General features: G+C 39.0%; 1 protein-coding gene across 2 annotated transcripts in view; it reads right to left on the reverse strand.

Moving 5' to 3' along the window:
* Window positions 1-18438, reverse strand: part of mgat5 (alpha-1,6-mannosylglycoprotein 6-beta-N-acetylglucosaminyltransferase) — a 95976-nt gene that overhangs the window by 13470 nt on the left and 64068 nt on the right. For both annotated transcript variants that reach the window (XM_030156444.1, XM_030156451.1), the window contains 2 exons: window positions 16480-16613; window positions 207-356 (listed from right to left, as the gene is read on the reverse strand). In XM_030156444.1, coding sequence (XP_030012304.1) covers window positions 207-356; window positions 16480-16613 — 284 coding nt within the window. The remainder of the gene's footprint in view (window positions 1-206; window positions 357-16479; window positions 16614-18438) is intronic.

The raw sequence follows: 18438 nt of genomic DNA on the forward strand, positions 1-18438 counted from the left end.
ATTGTCATGTTCTGAACTATCTGGTTTGGCTCATCAGCAAATATGGGTGGAATTTTTAAAGCAGTTTTCACAGTCTTGGCTGCAGTTTGTGAAAAGAATGGTATGCATCAATATTGTGAGGTTATCTGGGTCACACTCTTTGGGGAATGTCATAAAAGATGTGCTGGAGCTGCTTTGTGGCTCTCATAGCAGTCTAATAAACTCACCTTGGTTTCTCGCAGCAGAAACTGCAGGTCTCGGCCGCTCAAGATGCCATGGTTCTTGACGTAGCTGGGGAGGTGGATGGTGCTGGTGCCGTGGACGGTGCCGTGGACCTCTGTGTAGCTGTGGATGATATCGAGGTATTTCTTCTTGTCCTGTAGAAAAATAAAGAATTTGTTGAAACCAGCCACAGAAAGTGATGATCTTACATTTCTTCCAATAGTATACACTTAGTCTTCAGTCTTTAAACAGCCTCCTTAAGGTGGAAACACAGACTGTACCATCCTACTATGAAACCATCTGATTTATTTCTTGCTAAAAGTGGATCTTGCTTTCTCGTGTGGCCTGATGAACTTTTGTCAAGCTACCTGATGACCATCTGGCCACAAAGCAGGGCTGGGCTAAAAATAGCTTGTAAAGCATCAGCGCGCACAATAGCTGGCTATTGTTATTAAAGTCAACCTGATCTATGATGTCCTTGATTAAAGGGACAATGAATAATTCAGAGGACACAAAAAAAAAAAAAACTTGGGAGTCCCTGAGTGTTGAGCCTTCTTTAACTATACAGAAACTCTACCACTGAACTTTTAAAATTGTCAAGGTTAAAGGTAAAACAAGGAAATAGGAGACTGACTCACTGACATCCTGTAGAAAACTAATTTATGAGCCTTAAAAGGTCATTTACCAGATTCTTTTGCTCCTGCATCACTTGCCAAAAACTGCAAAATGTAGACTGGACTAACATATTAACACTACAAATGATACGTCTTGGCAATGCTTGTCAAATACAGTAGCTTCCCTCATAAAACGAATCATCTTAATCAGTTCTGATAGGAACATTACTTCCATAAACACAGGGTCTTTGATCGTCCCTATGCTGAAACGCTCACAGCAGGCGGTTGATGTTGAAAATGCGGATGTAACTGCCACATAACAGTTGTAATTCTGCGCAGTGGATCCCATCACTTTTGTGATACATTTTTGTTTTTTTTTTAAAATATATACATCAGCCAAAGACTCAGCCCCATAACAGCAGTGTATAGTACATAGAGCTGCTCGTAAAGCTGAGCTCTTCAGGGAGGCAGTAAAGATGAAAGGGAGCCATTTTCTTTATAATGACAGGATGCCTCAGAGGCGGATTCAGGACTATGTGCGCACACATTCATACGTGCTGGAACATTATTGATTTCCAATACTTTAACACTTGTGGAGCAGCAAAGACTCATTACGGTTAAAAGCTACCTGTATCAAATTTACACCCAATTTTTGAACAGGAAACAGGGCTTTATTTTTGCTCCTCAACTTTTTGTATCCGCTCCTCTTTTCCTTGTGGGTACATTCATGTGTATGTGTCTACCCCAGTGCTTCCTTTTGGAGCTTAAATTTCAGGTAGCCGCTCGTCAGGGACCCTGGAGGACTGGCTATCAGATGCCTCCAGCCAGCCTGCTGTAACTAAACCAGCCGAGTGTGTGTGCATGCGTGTGTGTGTGTGTGTGATGAGGGCCTAATTAGAAAGTGAAATCACTACCCTGTAATCTTTTCACTCAGGAGAGCTGAGCTAGTATCTATGTGTGAGTGGAGGGATTTATAAGGAAGGTTTACTGGTAGATATCGGAGGAAGAAGAAACGCCCACACTTGCACTAAATTAAAAATATGACTGACACATCCATATTTTATTGCAGGAGTTAAGAAATTTTTTTAATGGTATCGGTATGTTTTGGTTGCAGGATTTTCATTTCAGAAACAGCTACTAAAACTTGTAAATATCCATTTCTGTCTTTCAAGGATGTCAATCCGATTTACATTTTTTGCAAAAACAACAAATGAACTAAAATTATAAAGAAAATTCTAAAAACACTTCTGAAAATAAGAACAAAAACAAGACCTATTTTTGATATTTTGCAACTGCAATGTGGCGATTTAAAGGACAGAGTGCATATGAGGACTGCGTAAGAAAGAAAAGTTAAGCTTCCTCATTGGTATTTGTGCTTATCCTTCCTTTAACCAGGTGAAAATCTCATTAAAAATGGCCTGGCCAAGAGAGCAGCGTAGTCATTAAGTATGTTTACAAGCACAGAAATATTCCATGCCAGATGTGTTATGCAGACAACATATTGTTAGCCTCATAGCATAAATGAGTCATATTTTTGGCCAAATCATGATATCTGCGTAACTTTATTCTCCTAACACTGCTACGACATTTTATGCACATATCGCAACTTGGCCAAAAATATGACTCAGGCAGTTATGCTATGAGGCTAACAATATTCAACTTGGGTATTGTGAATTCTTCTGAATGGAGCATTTTCCAGTTTAGATGTGAGGGATATGCTGATATTATTCCCAGTTTTATGAGGATTCTTTGGATATGTATACAGCACATTTGGATAATGAATCCCTTTTGTGTTTTATTGCAGGTTGCGACACACAATCCCTGTTTATGGTTAGCTGGAATAAAGACAAAGATCCTGTCTATTTGGATGGATGCACCAAAGAAAAGCCCGCATTTCTGAGGCGGAGAAACACACCTACTATTAAACTTTATGAGCGCTTTATGGAGAAGAGCAACAGGTTTATGGATAAGAGCAAATTTCAAAAAGCCGCCATTTTCCTTTTGTGATGGAACAACAGAGGGAAGCTGAGTTCACACAGTGCAACATCTGCTGCAAGAGGAAAACTTTGAAAAAAACATTGTTTTCAATGGAGCAGGCACAGCAGCACATAAACAGGAATATTAAAGCAATGTTTATTTTCATCACCCATGTCAACAGCTTGTCCCACATATCATCTTTTTCAGAATTTGGGAAAATCTAGCGTATTAGTGTGCATGTAAATGTGGTGATTAAACCATTTTCATACACAACAAATACACACAATATTTAGTTATATACAGTAAAAGAGGACCAAAAGTAATAAAGGACAGGTTCAATAATGATTTCAGTGCATATTTAGGAGCCATCACACTGACCAAGACCATTATTTTCTCCTTTACAATCGACTTAAGCACCCTACAGTGAGTTCAAACAATTTTAAGACCTTATGCAAATCACTATATGAAGAATGGGCAGTGGATGGAAAAGCTGATGGTGCTCCAGCTTCACAAATGACCATATCACAGTCAACATATTTTGTTTAAATTTTTTGGCAATTGTAGTTTTTGCTTGACAAAATGGAGTGAAAATATCAAAAGACTTTCCTGCCCCGAAAAATACCTTGTATTGATTTGATTTTTTTTTTTTTTAAATCAACAATAATACAACAACATGTTTTTATCCCATCTCTGAAAATTCATTGTCTAAAAAAAAAAAGAAAAAGCCACATTTTCTGTTGATTTGAACCTCATTATGTTCTTCAGGCACGGAGGTTCACAAAACCATATGAGTGTGAAGAAGGCAGTGTCAAAATGCCAGCCAGACGCTCGTCCAAGCCTTGCAACTAAAGTACAGGCATCCAAAATCTCCAAAGACAGCAAAGTGTTTTTTGGTTTTTTTTTTGTGCTCGCTTGAATGACTGCTTGTGTGCAGAGAGGAACATACATGCTGTGTCCCTTCGAGGCAGTTGCCACACAGAGCTTTACGGTCAGAGGACATGACTTGCCAGATGCTCTGTGGAGCATGGCTCGCTTCCCTCTCACACACATAGACACACTTGGGTTAAAAAGAGGAAGTGTTTTACAAGAACAAGCCAGAAACAGGCTGGAAGGGGAAAAACTGCATCATCTGCAAAGAGAACGGGAATAGTGAAATGGGACATCGGTGCATCACCGTTTTCCTGGCTGGACCACATCTGACCATTCACTGTGTATTTTCTCTGCCTTGTAATAATATTATGTCAACTTCACTCCATAATCCTGCCTGTGCTGTCAGCAGGCTATGAAGCAGAAAGAACTTATGACTTTGTAACGCTAACAGGCGTCGCATTACAAGACGGTTCTCTCTCAGTGTCCTTGGACAACCTCCACCGATTCCTGCATGCAGACAGTGTGCACACATCGTTACTGTATGGGTTTGTATACGTCTCAGAGCACATGCAGTATGTAATGTGAAACCAGGAAGCACATCGATCGCACCAGCCCTGCACAGGAGCACGTGCTTGGGGAGTTATAAAATAACTGCTTTAGCTGGAGAGGTTGATTGAAGCAGAGGAGGAGGAGGAGAAGGAGGTGAGTTTTATGACCTTGTAAATCAGAGGGAATTTGTAAACTCTGGCTCGGAGAGGGAACAAGAGAAGCAGCGAATGCCTTCTGTCGGCAGAGCAAGGGTTGAAGGATGAGCGTCCAGAGAGGGAGGCTTACTGGCGGCCAAAGAGAGTCAGAGCGAGGCAGCAACAGAACAGAGGCTTCAGATACACATCTTACTCTGTACTGATGCTACTAACGTGTTTTGAAGACTCTGAGCATTCCAACAGACCAGTAATTTGGGAAAATATACACGTCTGTGAGAGTGAGCAGAACAGCTCTCTCTCATTCCACAGGTGTGAGGAGATTTTGATGTTTTTATTTTGACAGGCTGCACTGACATTAATCATTCTCTAACAGTCAAGTTCATCCTGCTACATAAACAGAGTACTTGAATGACAAAAAGGTCTGGTTTATGTGGTATATTCATAAGGTTCCATGTTAATGCCTTATCTACACAAAAAGGGCTATTTTGCAAAACAAACATTTCCCTTTCCATTTTGGTGTCTCGTCTACGTGTGAACACAGTTTTAGGTCAACAAAACAGACATTTTATTTGCATACACTAGGGCTGCACAACATATCAAAAAAATATCGCTACTGTGATAACGGAGTGTGCAAGATTCATATTGCAAAGACGTGCAATAATTTATTTTCTTTTCATTAACTTTCTGTTTTACATACCATGGGGTCCAAGAGTGACTTTCTCAATCACTCTAACATACTAGTTTTGTTACAGCTCTTCCATGCTGGTACTCTGGCACTTTTGTTATTATAAATTACATCCATGTCATTTACACATTGTTAATGTGAATAAAATGACAAAATATTTGACCATGTTTGTCTCTAAAGGCCTATGGTAGCAGCATCGGCAGGTTCTTGGACAGAATTGTGTAACTGATTGTAGTAGTACAGTATTTTGTCTTAAATTCTAAATAATTGAGTCAACATAAAAACAACTGGCTCATTTTAACATTGTTAAGGAACATTTTTCTTAGTAGATGAAATTGGTATTTCTTTAGGTGTACGAGAAATATCACAATATTATCGTTATCGCAATGCTGTACACCCATATCACAAGTTTTGCCAGTATCGTGCAGCCCTAACACACAACCACATCTGCTTTGTGTAATGAACATGGTTATACTAGCAACAGCTGGTAGTTATACTAGTTAAACTAGAATTGCTGTTGTTAGTTACACTAGCAATTACTAGCAGTACTAGCATACTAGCAGTTTGCTGTGCATCCATGTCAACCCACACACACACACACACACACACACACACACAAACACACACACACACACACACACACACACACACACAATCTCTCTCCTCTTTCTCTTCCTTTAACCCTCTCTCATTAATCCCATCTAGTCAAGGCAGTCGACCGTCCTCTAGAGCCGGGGTCTGCTCCAGGTTTCTGCCTATTAAAGGAAGTTTTTCCTCATCACTGTCATCATGTGTGTGCTCCTAGAGGATCCTGTTGGTGTCAGTGAATTGACTTAAGAGTCTGGTTTAGACCAGCACTAAATGTAAAGTGTCGTCTGATAGCTTTTGTTATGATGTGGTGCTACATAAATAAAATTTGAATTATAGATTGAACATACAGCCAGAGTGGCAAAAATGACAGATATATAGACTACCATTTCCTTTATATTTGTTATTAACTCATCAAGACCCAAACAGCCACTGGTGACCAAAACCATCTACTCATCTCTAATGTTTAATACTTGTTGATCCATTAATTTTATCAATACATGTAAATAATTGGTGAAAAATGCAGTTTGTCATCTTTTCATGGGCATCAGATATGGACATTCAGAGGTTCTGTAGTGAACGTGGAAACACTGTCATCTTATATAACACTGATTCACCAGTAAAACCCATAGAGTTGGATCAACGACAGTGCATGGAGATGCATGATTTTACATTCAGTTATTGAGCTCTTTGCTGAAAAAGTCACTTTTTCTTCAGTTTTCCCTGTTGTAAAATAATCTTTGAACTTACTCTAAGTTTTCATGAACATCTATATGATCTGTGAATTAAATGTAGGGAAAAACACAACTTACACTGAAAAATGCAAAATACAGAGGACGATATTATAATACATGGTGATAAATCACTTAAGAAAGGTTAAATAGAGAGAAAAATTCATTCATCAAAAGTAGCACTGGGTCTTTATGGGTTAACGTATACAAAACATATATATTAACATGGTTTTCTATTCAACTCCACTGACAGGCAAAAGTTTGGCTGTACCATATATTTCTTGATCCACAACGTTAGAGGTTTAGAGTCATTGCTTGAGGCAATGATTTATTTGAGCGGTTGTAATTGTTTCTGTGTTCTCATTTGTACAGAGATATTTTGCAAAATTAAGGTCCTGTGAACATTTTTTAGGGAAAACATTATCTTGATTATGAACGAAGAAATGCTCAAAGGGTCATCTATGCTGCAGTTTCTGAGTGCACTGCAGAAACATCAAGAGGAGAGGAGAGCTTCTGCAGAGGAAAACCTCATCAGAATTCAGGCAGATGCACTTGGTTCGACTTACACGACCCTTAGCATCAGACATGAAACACACCTCAGATCATCGTCTCATCTGAGGATAATTTCCAGCTGGAAGACTCTGGGGCCCTGAAACCGAAGCTTGGCAGTGAAGACAAAGAATTTAAGTCTAATTATGCATGGATTACTGCAGTGATTTCATTGTATTGAGTCAGCAGAGGTTCAGTTTTAGGGAATATGTTAAGGCTATTACATGCAGATGTTTTTGATCTTTTGACATTTATCTCTTGTGCATTTACATGGAAATAATGAATCAAAAAGCTCACATCATATATCAGACTTACATGAAGTTCTGACATAATGTTATCTGAATAGACAGATGAGCTGTTCAACAATCCCAGGTGAGAATCTTGTGTTAAAACTAGATCCAAAGGCGGTAATTTTCACTTAGATATATATATATTTTTTTTTTTTTTACTTCACCACCCTACTACACTCCATTAGCTATAACGACACAGAAGCTGCTGGGGTTTAGTGACTGGCCAGAGTGTGTTTTATGCTGTCAGACACAAGATGAGGAAGTGAGAAAAGTGAGTCTTGTGAGAATATGTGTTGATAAGATCATCTGTGTGTAAGAGAGTCAAATGGGAATGTATGTGAGAACGCATCGAGCTGTAAGTTTGGTACAAGAAAACTTACAAACACATGCAGCGGTTATAAAAATGTCCTGCAGTGCTGGAAACACCTGTAACATCACATGCTTCATTGGGTGCAATTAAGAGCTTTGCACCTTGCACACAGAAGCTAACATGCTAGGGGGTATCATAACACTGTTTCTATACATTCACTGGTAGACTTAATGGAGCTTGAAGAACAAAAAATGACTCTTTCAAACTCACTTAGTATATTGCATGTATGTATGTGTGTGTGTATATATATATATATATATATATATAGATAGATAGATAGATAGATAGATAGATAGATAGATAGATTTGGTTTCTTGCTCAGCTAAAACATATTATTGTTTCTTGGAACAGTAATGGCTTTATTTCACTTCAGTGTCACCTTATTCTAGGTATAAAAACGTATAACACACATCAGCTCTATTCACCTGGGACTAGTATAACCTGTGCAGTGATTTGGAAATTAATGCCTCACATCTGTGTTTTACGTGTCACATTTACACAGGATAAGCATAATCTGTTTTTCACTTGAATTTACTGACATTATTCCTCGGGTCTGATGTCGAGGACAGATTAATCACCCACAGATAAATGTTCCTTACTGTAGCTGTCATGATTGTCACCTATCCATCTTTTCAGGCGTGACTCCTCTGAAAGATTTAAGTTTGCTTTTTCAGTGAATATCCTTGCTATACTGCAACATGAGCCTCCTGGATTTTCACCTAAGAACACTTTAAACATTGATTTATCATCACCAGCACAGACTCCATCATTCTCCACCAGGATATGGGCTGAATAAAAATGCAGAGGAAACAAAAAAAATGCTGTATTTCCCACCACATTAGAGATATTGATTCTCAGGGGACTAATATTATCATTGGACCTCTGTGTTTGGTAATTTGTGGTGGGATTTTTACTTTATAAATTAGAAACATGGGAGATTTGCAAAGGATTAAGATCACAGATGGCCTCTGCAATTATTAATAATAACCAGAAGTCTGCAGGTAAAACTAGGCCTGTGTGAACAGGGCTTTAATTAAATGACTTCTGTGATACTTCTTTTCTTTAAGTGAATAAAAACTTGATGTTGATGTTAAATGTTTTTTAGCTTCAATAAAATCAAATAGAAGGTGCTGTTTGGCCATTTGTATAATTCTAATTAAAGCTTCTATTAAAATACAGGGATTAAGAAACTTTTTTTTTTTTTTTTTAACTCAAACTGACACCCAGTGCCTTCTGGAAATGTCTTTGGTCTAATTCAATAAAACATCTGCGATGGAAGGAGCCGATTTAATAACTGCAATAACATTTCCCACTCCAACCCACCTCTTCTCTCAAACGTCAAATTCAGCTTTCCACGCCGGCACTCATGCCAGTTTAATGGCATGGGGGATTGCTATGTCAGATCAGACGAGCGCAGTAAAAGAAACTGAGGTTTTAATGTTCAACTCAACTCAGTTATGCATCATGACCGGGGATGAAACACATTGTTGTCTGTTTATGGGCCTGTGAGGGTAAGAGTGTGGGATGGCTGCCCTTCCTGCTCTGCATATGCCAGCTCTGTGTGTGTGTCCCTGTCAGCTCTGTCTGATTTGTCTTTCTCCACTGCGTCCTCTGATCTGCTGCCAAGGGCCTGCAGCTCTGTACATCCTACTCTCATTCTCACCTCCCTCTATGTTCTCTTCTCCCTCATCTGATACCTCTGCAGATAGTGGAATATAAAACTACAGTCAGACTGCAGGCAAATGTGGCCCAAATCCGATTTCTTTTTTGCCCATATGCGACCTGTATCCAATCTGTTAAAGACAGTTTGAACAGCACAAATCCAGTTTTTTCAAATCTGACCCAGGCCACTTTCATATGTGGTCCTAAATCCAATATGTATCTGATATTTTTCAAAGCGACTTCAGTCTGAATGGCCACGTCGTATTTAAACATCTTTTACACCATTGCAATGTGAAAACATCACAATTCTACGTTCCAGGAGGAGGAGCAGTGGAAAAAACATATTTATTTTTGTAACCCCAGCGCATCCCTGCGTGGTCACGTATTATGTCAGGACCTCTTTTGCACATGCAGGTCACTTCACAGTCGCATTCAGTTCATACTCAAAGATGATAGAAGTTGCATTTAATGTGTGATAAGAACGAGCACACACACAAAAAAAAAACCCACCAAAAAATCCAAATAGTGCATTAAGACCTGGTGTCTGAACATAGCCTATGTAAACACTGACCTATTTTCTGGGATGAGCTGAGTCCAAATAACAGCCATAACACCATATGGATAAATCTTATATACTAAACATCATGATGAAATACATCCCAGGATGTTTCTTCAATGATCATCTTTCTTTATCTATCATTACACTGGTGAAACAGCAGCTGGCAAGTAATCTGAACACCAATATACTGGTTTGTATGTTTGTGTATATCGTGTGCAGAAACAGAAAGAGAGAGAGTACAGACAGGAAGTCTCCTTCACCCTGCCTCTCTACTCCTCCAAGTGAGTTGCTATGGAAACAGTTCCCTCAGAGGTGGTCTGGCCATTTTATTTTGGTGCGACTATCGACATCGCCTTTTAAACAGCAAAATAATTACTGACAGTCTGTTCCTTTAACCTGCAGGATCTCTGCATAAGTTTCATAAGGACACCCCATTTTATGTGAAACGCTGGACCAGATCTTTACCCTCTACAGGGTCCTAGAGGATTCATGGGAGTTTGCCCATCCAATCCATATGTGCTTTGTGGATTTAGAGACTGTGTCCCTTGGGGTATCCTGTGGGGGATGCTTCAGTAGGCTGGGGTCCACTGCTATGGGCTATTAGGTCCCTGTATGACTGGAGTCAGAGCTTGGATCACATTGCCAGGAGTAATTCGGATTAGTTTCCAGTGTGGGTGGCTTCCAGCAGGGCTGCCCTCTGTCATTGATTCTGTTCATAGTTTCTGTAGACAGAATTCTAGGGCCGGTTTGGCAGCCTCAGGGTTGGATCTCTACTTTTTGCAGATCATGTGGTCTTGTTGGGTTCATCAAATTGACCTCCAGCTTTCACTGGGACGGTTCACAGCTGAGTGTGAAGCAGCCAAGATGAGGATTAGCACCTCCAGGTTTGAGCCCATGGTTCTCAGTCAGTCCCCTCTGGGCTGGGGAAAGGTTTAAGTACCTCGGGGTCTTATTCAAGAGTGAAGGAAGGATGGAGTCAACAGTGATGTGGACACTGTACTGGTCAGCTGTGGTGAGGAAAGAACTGAGATAAAGGACAAAGCTCTCAATTTACTATTCAATCTACATTCCTATCCTAACCTCTGGCCATGAACTGAAAGAATAAGATTGCAAATAGAAGCAGTGGAAATGAATTTCCTCGGCAGGGTCACTGGGTTCACCCTTAGTGAGGAGTTCTACCATTCGGGACGGTCTCAGAGTAGAGCTCCTCCACCATGATGCCAGGTGAGGTGGTTCAAGCATCTGGTCAGGATGCCTCTAGGACGCCTCCCTGGGGAGGTGTTATGGGCATGTCCAACCAGGAGGAGACCCCGGGGAAGACCCAGGACATGCTGGAGAGATTATAGTTCTCAGCTGGCCTGGCAACACCTCAAACTCTCCCTGTATGGACTAGAGAAGGTGACTGGGGAGAGGAAAGTCTGGGCTTCTCTGCTCATGCTGCCGCCCCCGTGACCCAGACCGGAAGAAGCAGAAGATGGATGGACTAGACTTTACGTTTTAGATTCTACAAAAAGCACAATTCTTTTTATATCACTAAATGGGAATTTAATACAAGTAATCCCGGTTTTAATCACAGCTGTTATTACCCACAGCTCTAAATCCCCCACACAGTTGAACTATGTAATAATAAAAGTGCTAGGGGAAAAAAAAAAGAAAAACTCTCCCAAAGGTGGTTAGACTACTTTGTCTACTCGTTGGAGTGTTCAGGTTTAATCCGTGGTCCTCCTGTCAGACCTGAATTTCTCCATACATTCATTTTACTTTGGGAGGAAACTGCAACTTCTTGATACTGAGGTGGACTCGGCTCTTTGTTTGTCACATGAATAAATGATTGAAATGACAGCAACAAAATGCAAATTGCAGCACTTCCAAATGCTTCTGTGACCAGAGTACATTTTACATCCTGATGAGAAAAGGGCCTCATCAGTATACAATAGATTTTCAAGCAGCTCTATTTGAACGTGAATAATATTACTTCCCTCACCTTCATTAACCTGTAGAAATTAGAGAAAGGAGAGAAAGCCTACTTGCTGAACACAACCAGGTCTGGCATCCTAATATGTCCTGTTTGTCCCCATATTTCCTGTTCCTGGTGTCAGGGCTCAAAATCAACTTTTTGACCTAGGAGCACTGTGCTCCTAACCCTAAAAAGTTAGGAGCACAGGCTACAATCTAGGCGCACCACTATTATATAAAAAATTTGGAGAACAAGCAAAATTGTTGGCCATACCAAGTAATATTCCTATATGTATTTAAGCAATGTTAACAACCTAGAATAAAGTATTTGAATAGAGTATGAAAGAAAAAGCTTACATTGACACAGGTGCAAAACAATTGTCAATGTGTGGTATATACTTTAGTTGGTTCTTGGAGAAGAAAGACGAATCACACCATTATTTGCAACAACCAACTTTTGAGGAAGAAACTTTTGACGAATCATGTACACGTCTGGATACCGCTTGTTGTTTATTCATTAGCCCCTTGATTCTCTGGTTACGGTCAGCTGATCGTGTAGCAAGTTGATTCGCGCAACATGATCATCTGACTTGCAGGATACATTACGTCATGGGAAAATACTTGGAACAACGCCAGCGCTACTAACCGGGTTTGGCGGGAGATTGTTTCAAACGTCGGTGGAGTTATTTGATCCCTTTGTTTATGCCGCCTGCGCACGCGAGGGGGCGGGGACTAGATTTTCCGCTTCAGTCAGCGGGGCGTGGAGCTTGTTTATTTTCAGCTGACGAGTTACTTCTGCAGCCATTATTCTAGGCGCACGTATTAATTTTCGCTCATTTTTTTATTGGCGCACCGTGCGATCGTAATCTCAAAAACAGTCGCACTACCGAAATTCTCAGGCGCATGCGACCATAATTCAGTCGCAGTCACGAGCCCTGTGGTGTCTTTTTTTTCTTTACAACATAATCTGCTTCAACAATGACCTGTTATTTTCCAGCTACGTGTGTCAAATGACATATTTGTCTCTGCTAAAAAAAACAAAGCATGGTCAGGTTTTTAAGAAGATTTTCAGATTCATAAATTAATAGAGACAATATCATAAGAGTGTAATATGCAAGAAATTGTAGCCTAAGACTGAAACATTCGTGATCATCAACAAATTGTAATGCTGAGTATGAACAGTTGGCAGGATTTTGTGTTTATTGAGATTTAAGAGATCTGCAAGAGTTGCAATCATTTAAATTGATTATTAAAAGTGCATAGTTTTACAATAAAGGTTACTTTCAAGTATGATTTTTAATATATTTGTTATTTTAGCATTTGAGTACCCACATTTCAATAGCAAAAAATTTAAACAATTTCAAAACTACAAGGTATTTTCAATCGTCAAATTGTAAAAGAAGGAGGGGTGTAAGGGCAAATGTTGGTATTAAGGCTGGAATTTGGTGAAAAAGTTATAACATTGTTATTGTGGACATTGCTGCAAGTGCTACGTACTTGGTTGTCAAGTGAACTGCAGGTTGAAATGTATATCTTTTACCAAGAAAGACATACAAACTTGTATTAGTATAAAAAATGTAACTAGTAAGTAGTATAAAAAACACAAAGCAACTTTAACTTTGCATGTTTTTTTACACAGTGGTTTTCTGACACACACACACACACACAACATTTAAATTGTACCCTTTTGTGATTATATAGTAGTACACATTAACACAGTGGTTTTGATTAACTGTGGAGCTCTAATTGTCATTTACTGTAATTGTTACAAACAATGGTTGTAGTGTTGAATTACAACACCTTTGGCCACGGTGTAGAACCCTGAGACATCATTCTGTTGGTTTGTATGAAATGACTGACAGCACTGCACTTTCCTCGAGTGTTATTTCTTCAAATCACTCATCTCATAACCTGACTACACTTCTAATGTGAATTTTACCTTCAAGTGAGAATTCATTTTCACAGTAGGCCCTGCTTCCATTTTACATAGCAAATATATCATTTTGAAATGAAGCCTCTAAAGTATCGAAGAAGATCAGGAATGACGAACAGCAGGATGTGAATAGAAGAGGGCGGGAAACAGAGTAAGCCAGTCGGCTCGTTATCAGTCAGCCCCAAAATGGCCCTTTAATTAAAAGCAGAAGGTAATGAACACGCTTGGGAGTCTGATTAGCAGCTAATGCCCCTTGCTGTGAGCTGATGGGCTCCCCGTCTGCCCTTTTAAAGTGAGACACTGGCACAGAATGAGAGGCCACACACTAATGCAGCTACCTTTGGATCTGAAAACTGTAACACCATGGGATTAAGTGTCTTATAATGCGGCTTTGAAATTTTAACTGTACAAACAGGTGCACCTACTAAATGTAGAAGAATGTGTCATGAAAATGAATCTGAGCTGGTATACTACAGCTCTTCATGCTGCTATTTTTGTCACACCCATTATTAAAATTACACAATTCTTTCAAAATGTTTAAATAATCTATGATGTTTAAAAGTGATAACCTGTTGGTAGTGGCATGTGTGGTTAGGCTTTTATAATGTCTACCAGCACTGTTTTGTAATTACAATGTGCAAATGTACCATAGTAACATCACAGGATGTTCTACAGTATCTCAAATGACAAACATTTGCTTAACGATGGAAAATTCACAACTCTCATTTTCTATGACAAATCTACCAGAGACCCCTAATGTAAACCGAGTTTGTGTTTTGAGTAAAAAGTCGTTTGTCAGCTGTTTTAATAATTCATTTTATTTTGTATGCTGATGAAGTTATTATAAAATGATTCTATTATTATCACATCTGTTATTTTAAAATAGACTTTCTTCTCTCGACTGGATTATAGTGACATTTTTTGCTTTAATTCAAATCTGAGACAAAAATAATACTGCAGTGGTAGATTTTTCCAACATCATTGCGGTGCTAACATCCACCAGATGACAATATTAGATAAAAGACTAAAAATGACTAAGAAACGGGACAGACAGTGTTGTATTTTTATAATGAGCTCATTATTCAATTAGGTTAGGATTATGTCTTAGCTCTCTTCATCTTCATCACAAAGCTTCCTGATGTGAAAAGAAATTTGCACTACAGGCATGTTACATGAAGACAATTCTCTCTTGTAGCTTCTATTATCATTCCACTGCGTTATACTGTCAGACATCTAAGGAGTCAGTAGGATCTGGATCGACCTACTCTCAAACATACAGGGTGTCAGCTCAAAGCTCATCAAGGCACGGGAAGTAATCCAGCCATCCGTGGCATGCCAAACAATGTGCAAATCTCTCCAAGTCTCTAAGTTGTTTTTGTCTAGGATACAGTAATCCCTTGGTCTCTGTGCCGCAGTGTGAGCATGCATTTGAATATATTAAAAACTCCACGGAGACGGCGATAAGCTGAATTTGAGCTCCTAAACCAGACTGTTATTAAGTTTCCTGTGAAAGTTTACCCAAGGTTGTTCAAAGAGTTTCACCGCGGAGCGCTCAGAGGTCTGAAAATGGGTTATCCTTGGTGTGCCGCTGTTCTTTAGCATGTCTAGTGAAGTTTGTCACTTTCATCTTCACTAGGAGAAAATACATGTATATGTCTTTGTGTCAGAGGGAAGATGGCCATGTGCAAGTGTTAGAGTAGTCGTATGTCTGTAGGATGTTTGTAAGTTTTGTTTTTACCTCAGTATGCGTCTCATTTCACAAACTACTCGATCAGTTGTTAATAGTTTCAGTAAAGAAGGTTTTGGCTAACGGTCAAGAGTCAAACAATAGCGAACAATAAATCGAACAAAGTGGCGACTGTCCGTGTTTCATAGAGTTAATATGTAATGTTTAGAGCATGATTAATACATGAAGAATGGTGCAGTAACTTCCTGAGGAAATCAACCATGCTGCGAATAGTGAGTGAATATTTAACAATTCTAAAAGCATATAGAAAAAAGGAAATATTTGACTGATATTTGACCATTTTTAAAAGCAAATAGGAGTAACCCCATGTTAAAAAGTCTGTCAATACTTGTATGACGTTGTGTGATAACTGTTGTGTTTCACTGTGTGCACTTCATCTGTGTTCCTGTTTGGTGAGTCCTATTTACTGACAACCTTGTGACAATGTTTGTATTGAAGGTCCACATTTCAATGGACTTCATTGAAACATTTATCTGTGTATCTATGACTTTTCATAAAGCTAACCTCCTTCCTGCTTAGCAAGTCTGGATGTTACAGAAATCCAATCTGCCTACTACACTTTCAGTATCGCTCAATAATGACTGAAATGTTCTGTAATAAAGGTAGAACAAGTGGAACAAGTGGTTTGGACAGAATGTTTGATGAACGATTAATACACAAATAAAACGGTGCTGTACTTTCCAGAAGTCATTAATCTTGCTGAGAACTGATGACTGGTTCTGCGGCATTTTATGCAGACAAAAGCTTTTGAATAGATGTACCTGTGTGAAAATATCTATTGTGTAACCTTTTCACAAGACAAAGCTACTTGATTTTAAGCAGTTAACCTATGTGTGCATCGCATTTTACAACGCTAAATGAGTTCCCTCTTTGGAAAGTCTGCAGGAACTGAATCTGTTCACTAATATCTCAGTTGCACACAAAAATGATAAACAGATTCAATAAAAAAAGATTTCATTGGGTCTGACACCAGAGATTAAATAGCTGAACCCAGAGGTAACTGTCTATATTTTGATAAATGCATGAATAAAACAGTGCTGTACCTTCCAGAAGTTGTCAACCTTGCCGTAGACGAGTGATTGGTTCTGCCTCTTGATGTCATCAATGTGCTTGATGTCGCTGGCGTTGAGGTGCTGCTCCACTACAAAGCCGAGGAAGCTGTTGTCTGGTGTATGTGCTGCAGGGAAATAAAAAGAAATAAAGGATGAATGTCTGTCTTATAGTGATATTAACCCATAAAGACCCAAACATCTAGTGGCAACCAAAAGCACCTACTGATCTAAATTGTCAATACCTGTTGATCCACTAATTCTATCAATACATGTAAATATTTGGTGTAAAATGCAGTTTGTCATCAGATATGACCCTTTTGGACATGCAGAGGCTCCGTAGTGAATGTAGAAATGCCATCATCTTCTACATTTATTCACCAGTAAAAATCACAGAGTTTGACAAATGACAGTGGATGGAGACTCTTGGTTTTACGTACAGTTATTGGTATCTTTGCTGAAAAGGTACCTATTTCTTCAGCTTTCTCTATTTTGATGATGATAGATACTTTATTGATCCTTTGCAGGAAATTATTCAGTTACGACAGCAGTAACAACAAAAAAATACACTGACCTATCCCAACAGACAACCCCACAGACAACCAACATTAGAGACACAAGGTAAGAAGTAATGAAAAGAATAAAAGATATATGAAATACATCATATGTACAGTAAAAGTAAAGTAAAAAAAAAATAGGATAAAACAACTGTAAGTATTTAATGCTTGATATAATGTTTGAATTTATTCTGAGTTTTCATGTGCATGTAAATCAAATGAAGGAACTTAAATACAGGAAATTACATGAGTTGCAGAGAAAAATGCAATATATCAAGGATAATATAATTAAGTATGATAAAACACTTAAGAAAGGTTAAATAGAGAGAAAAAAATCATTTAGGGAAACGCCACTAAAGTACCACTTGGTCGTTATGTGTTAAACACAAGTTAAGGATCTTAAAGACCTGATTTCATGGAGAGATTCTGTCAGAAATTAACATTTTTTGAAAGGGGTTTGCAGTAAAACAAAAAAAAAAATGAAAAAAAGAGTAATTATGTGCATGTACATCATATCTAGTGAGTGTACACAGAATTAAACAAAAGAGATTACAGTCTTGGCTTTTTGCACAGATCATAATTCCTGAAACAGACAGGAACAGTTGCACAACACAACTTGACAAGCATTCTGGATTTTTTGTTCCCTCTGCTCCTTACTGCCCAGTGATAAATGGTTACTATGGGAACCGTGAGACGAGCAGGTCAAGTATGGAGCCTGAAGATGGAAGCGTTTACCTCATCGCCATCTGGCTTCGAAAACAAATGCGAAGACAAGGATTTGACATGTCCAATCTGTGGCAATTCAGGGGAGACATGAAAGCGTACAGTCAGGAAAGAAATACTACTAATAAAGTGATTTTAAACAAATGCAGTCTAGTATGCCCCAGATCAAATGTAACACTTCATCACTTCTTTCAATTTCGGAAGAAAGTGAGAAACAGACTGTGAGGGAGGTATTTTTGCTCACTTGCGGTTTTATGTCGATGCCTTGGGGAGCGGCTGTGGTCAGAGCTCGTTTTTAACCACACCACCATTACTACAGAGACAAATTACATTAATTTATCTCTGCTGACAGTCAGGTGAGAGAAAATGTGCTTATACTAAATAAAACAGAGGTCTGCAGAGAACATTTCAAATTATTTACTCCGCCAACACAAAATCTCCTCTCTTAAAATCTTCTCATGAACTCCTCACCGCTGCAATGAAATAACATGAAACCAGCACAAAACAGTATGTTGTCAGGGCAGTACCAATTACTATTACAGCACCCATCAGTATTTAAAGGAGTTTCTGTGTAGTATTGATATTCTAAACTCTCAATAGCCGGGGGAGTCGTGTGTCAGGGCACACGTACAGCTGCCAAGACCACAAATAAACAAACACTATGTATCGACAG

The sequence above is a fragment of the Sphaeramia orbicularis genome, chromosome 2 (genome assembly GCF_902148855.1).
Source record: "Sphaeramia orbicularis chromosome 2, fSphaOr1.1, whole genome shotgun sequence".
NCBI lineage: Eukaryota > Metazoa > Chordata > Actinopteri > Kurtiformes > Apogonidae > Sphaeramia > Sphaeramia orbicularis.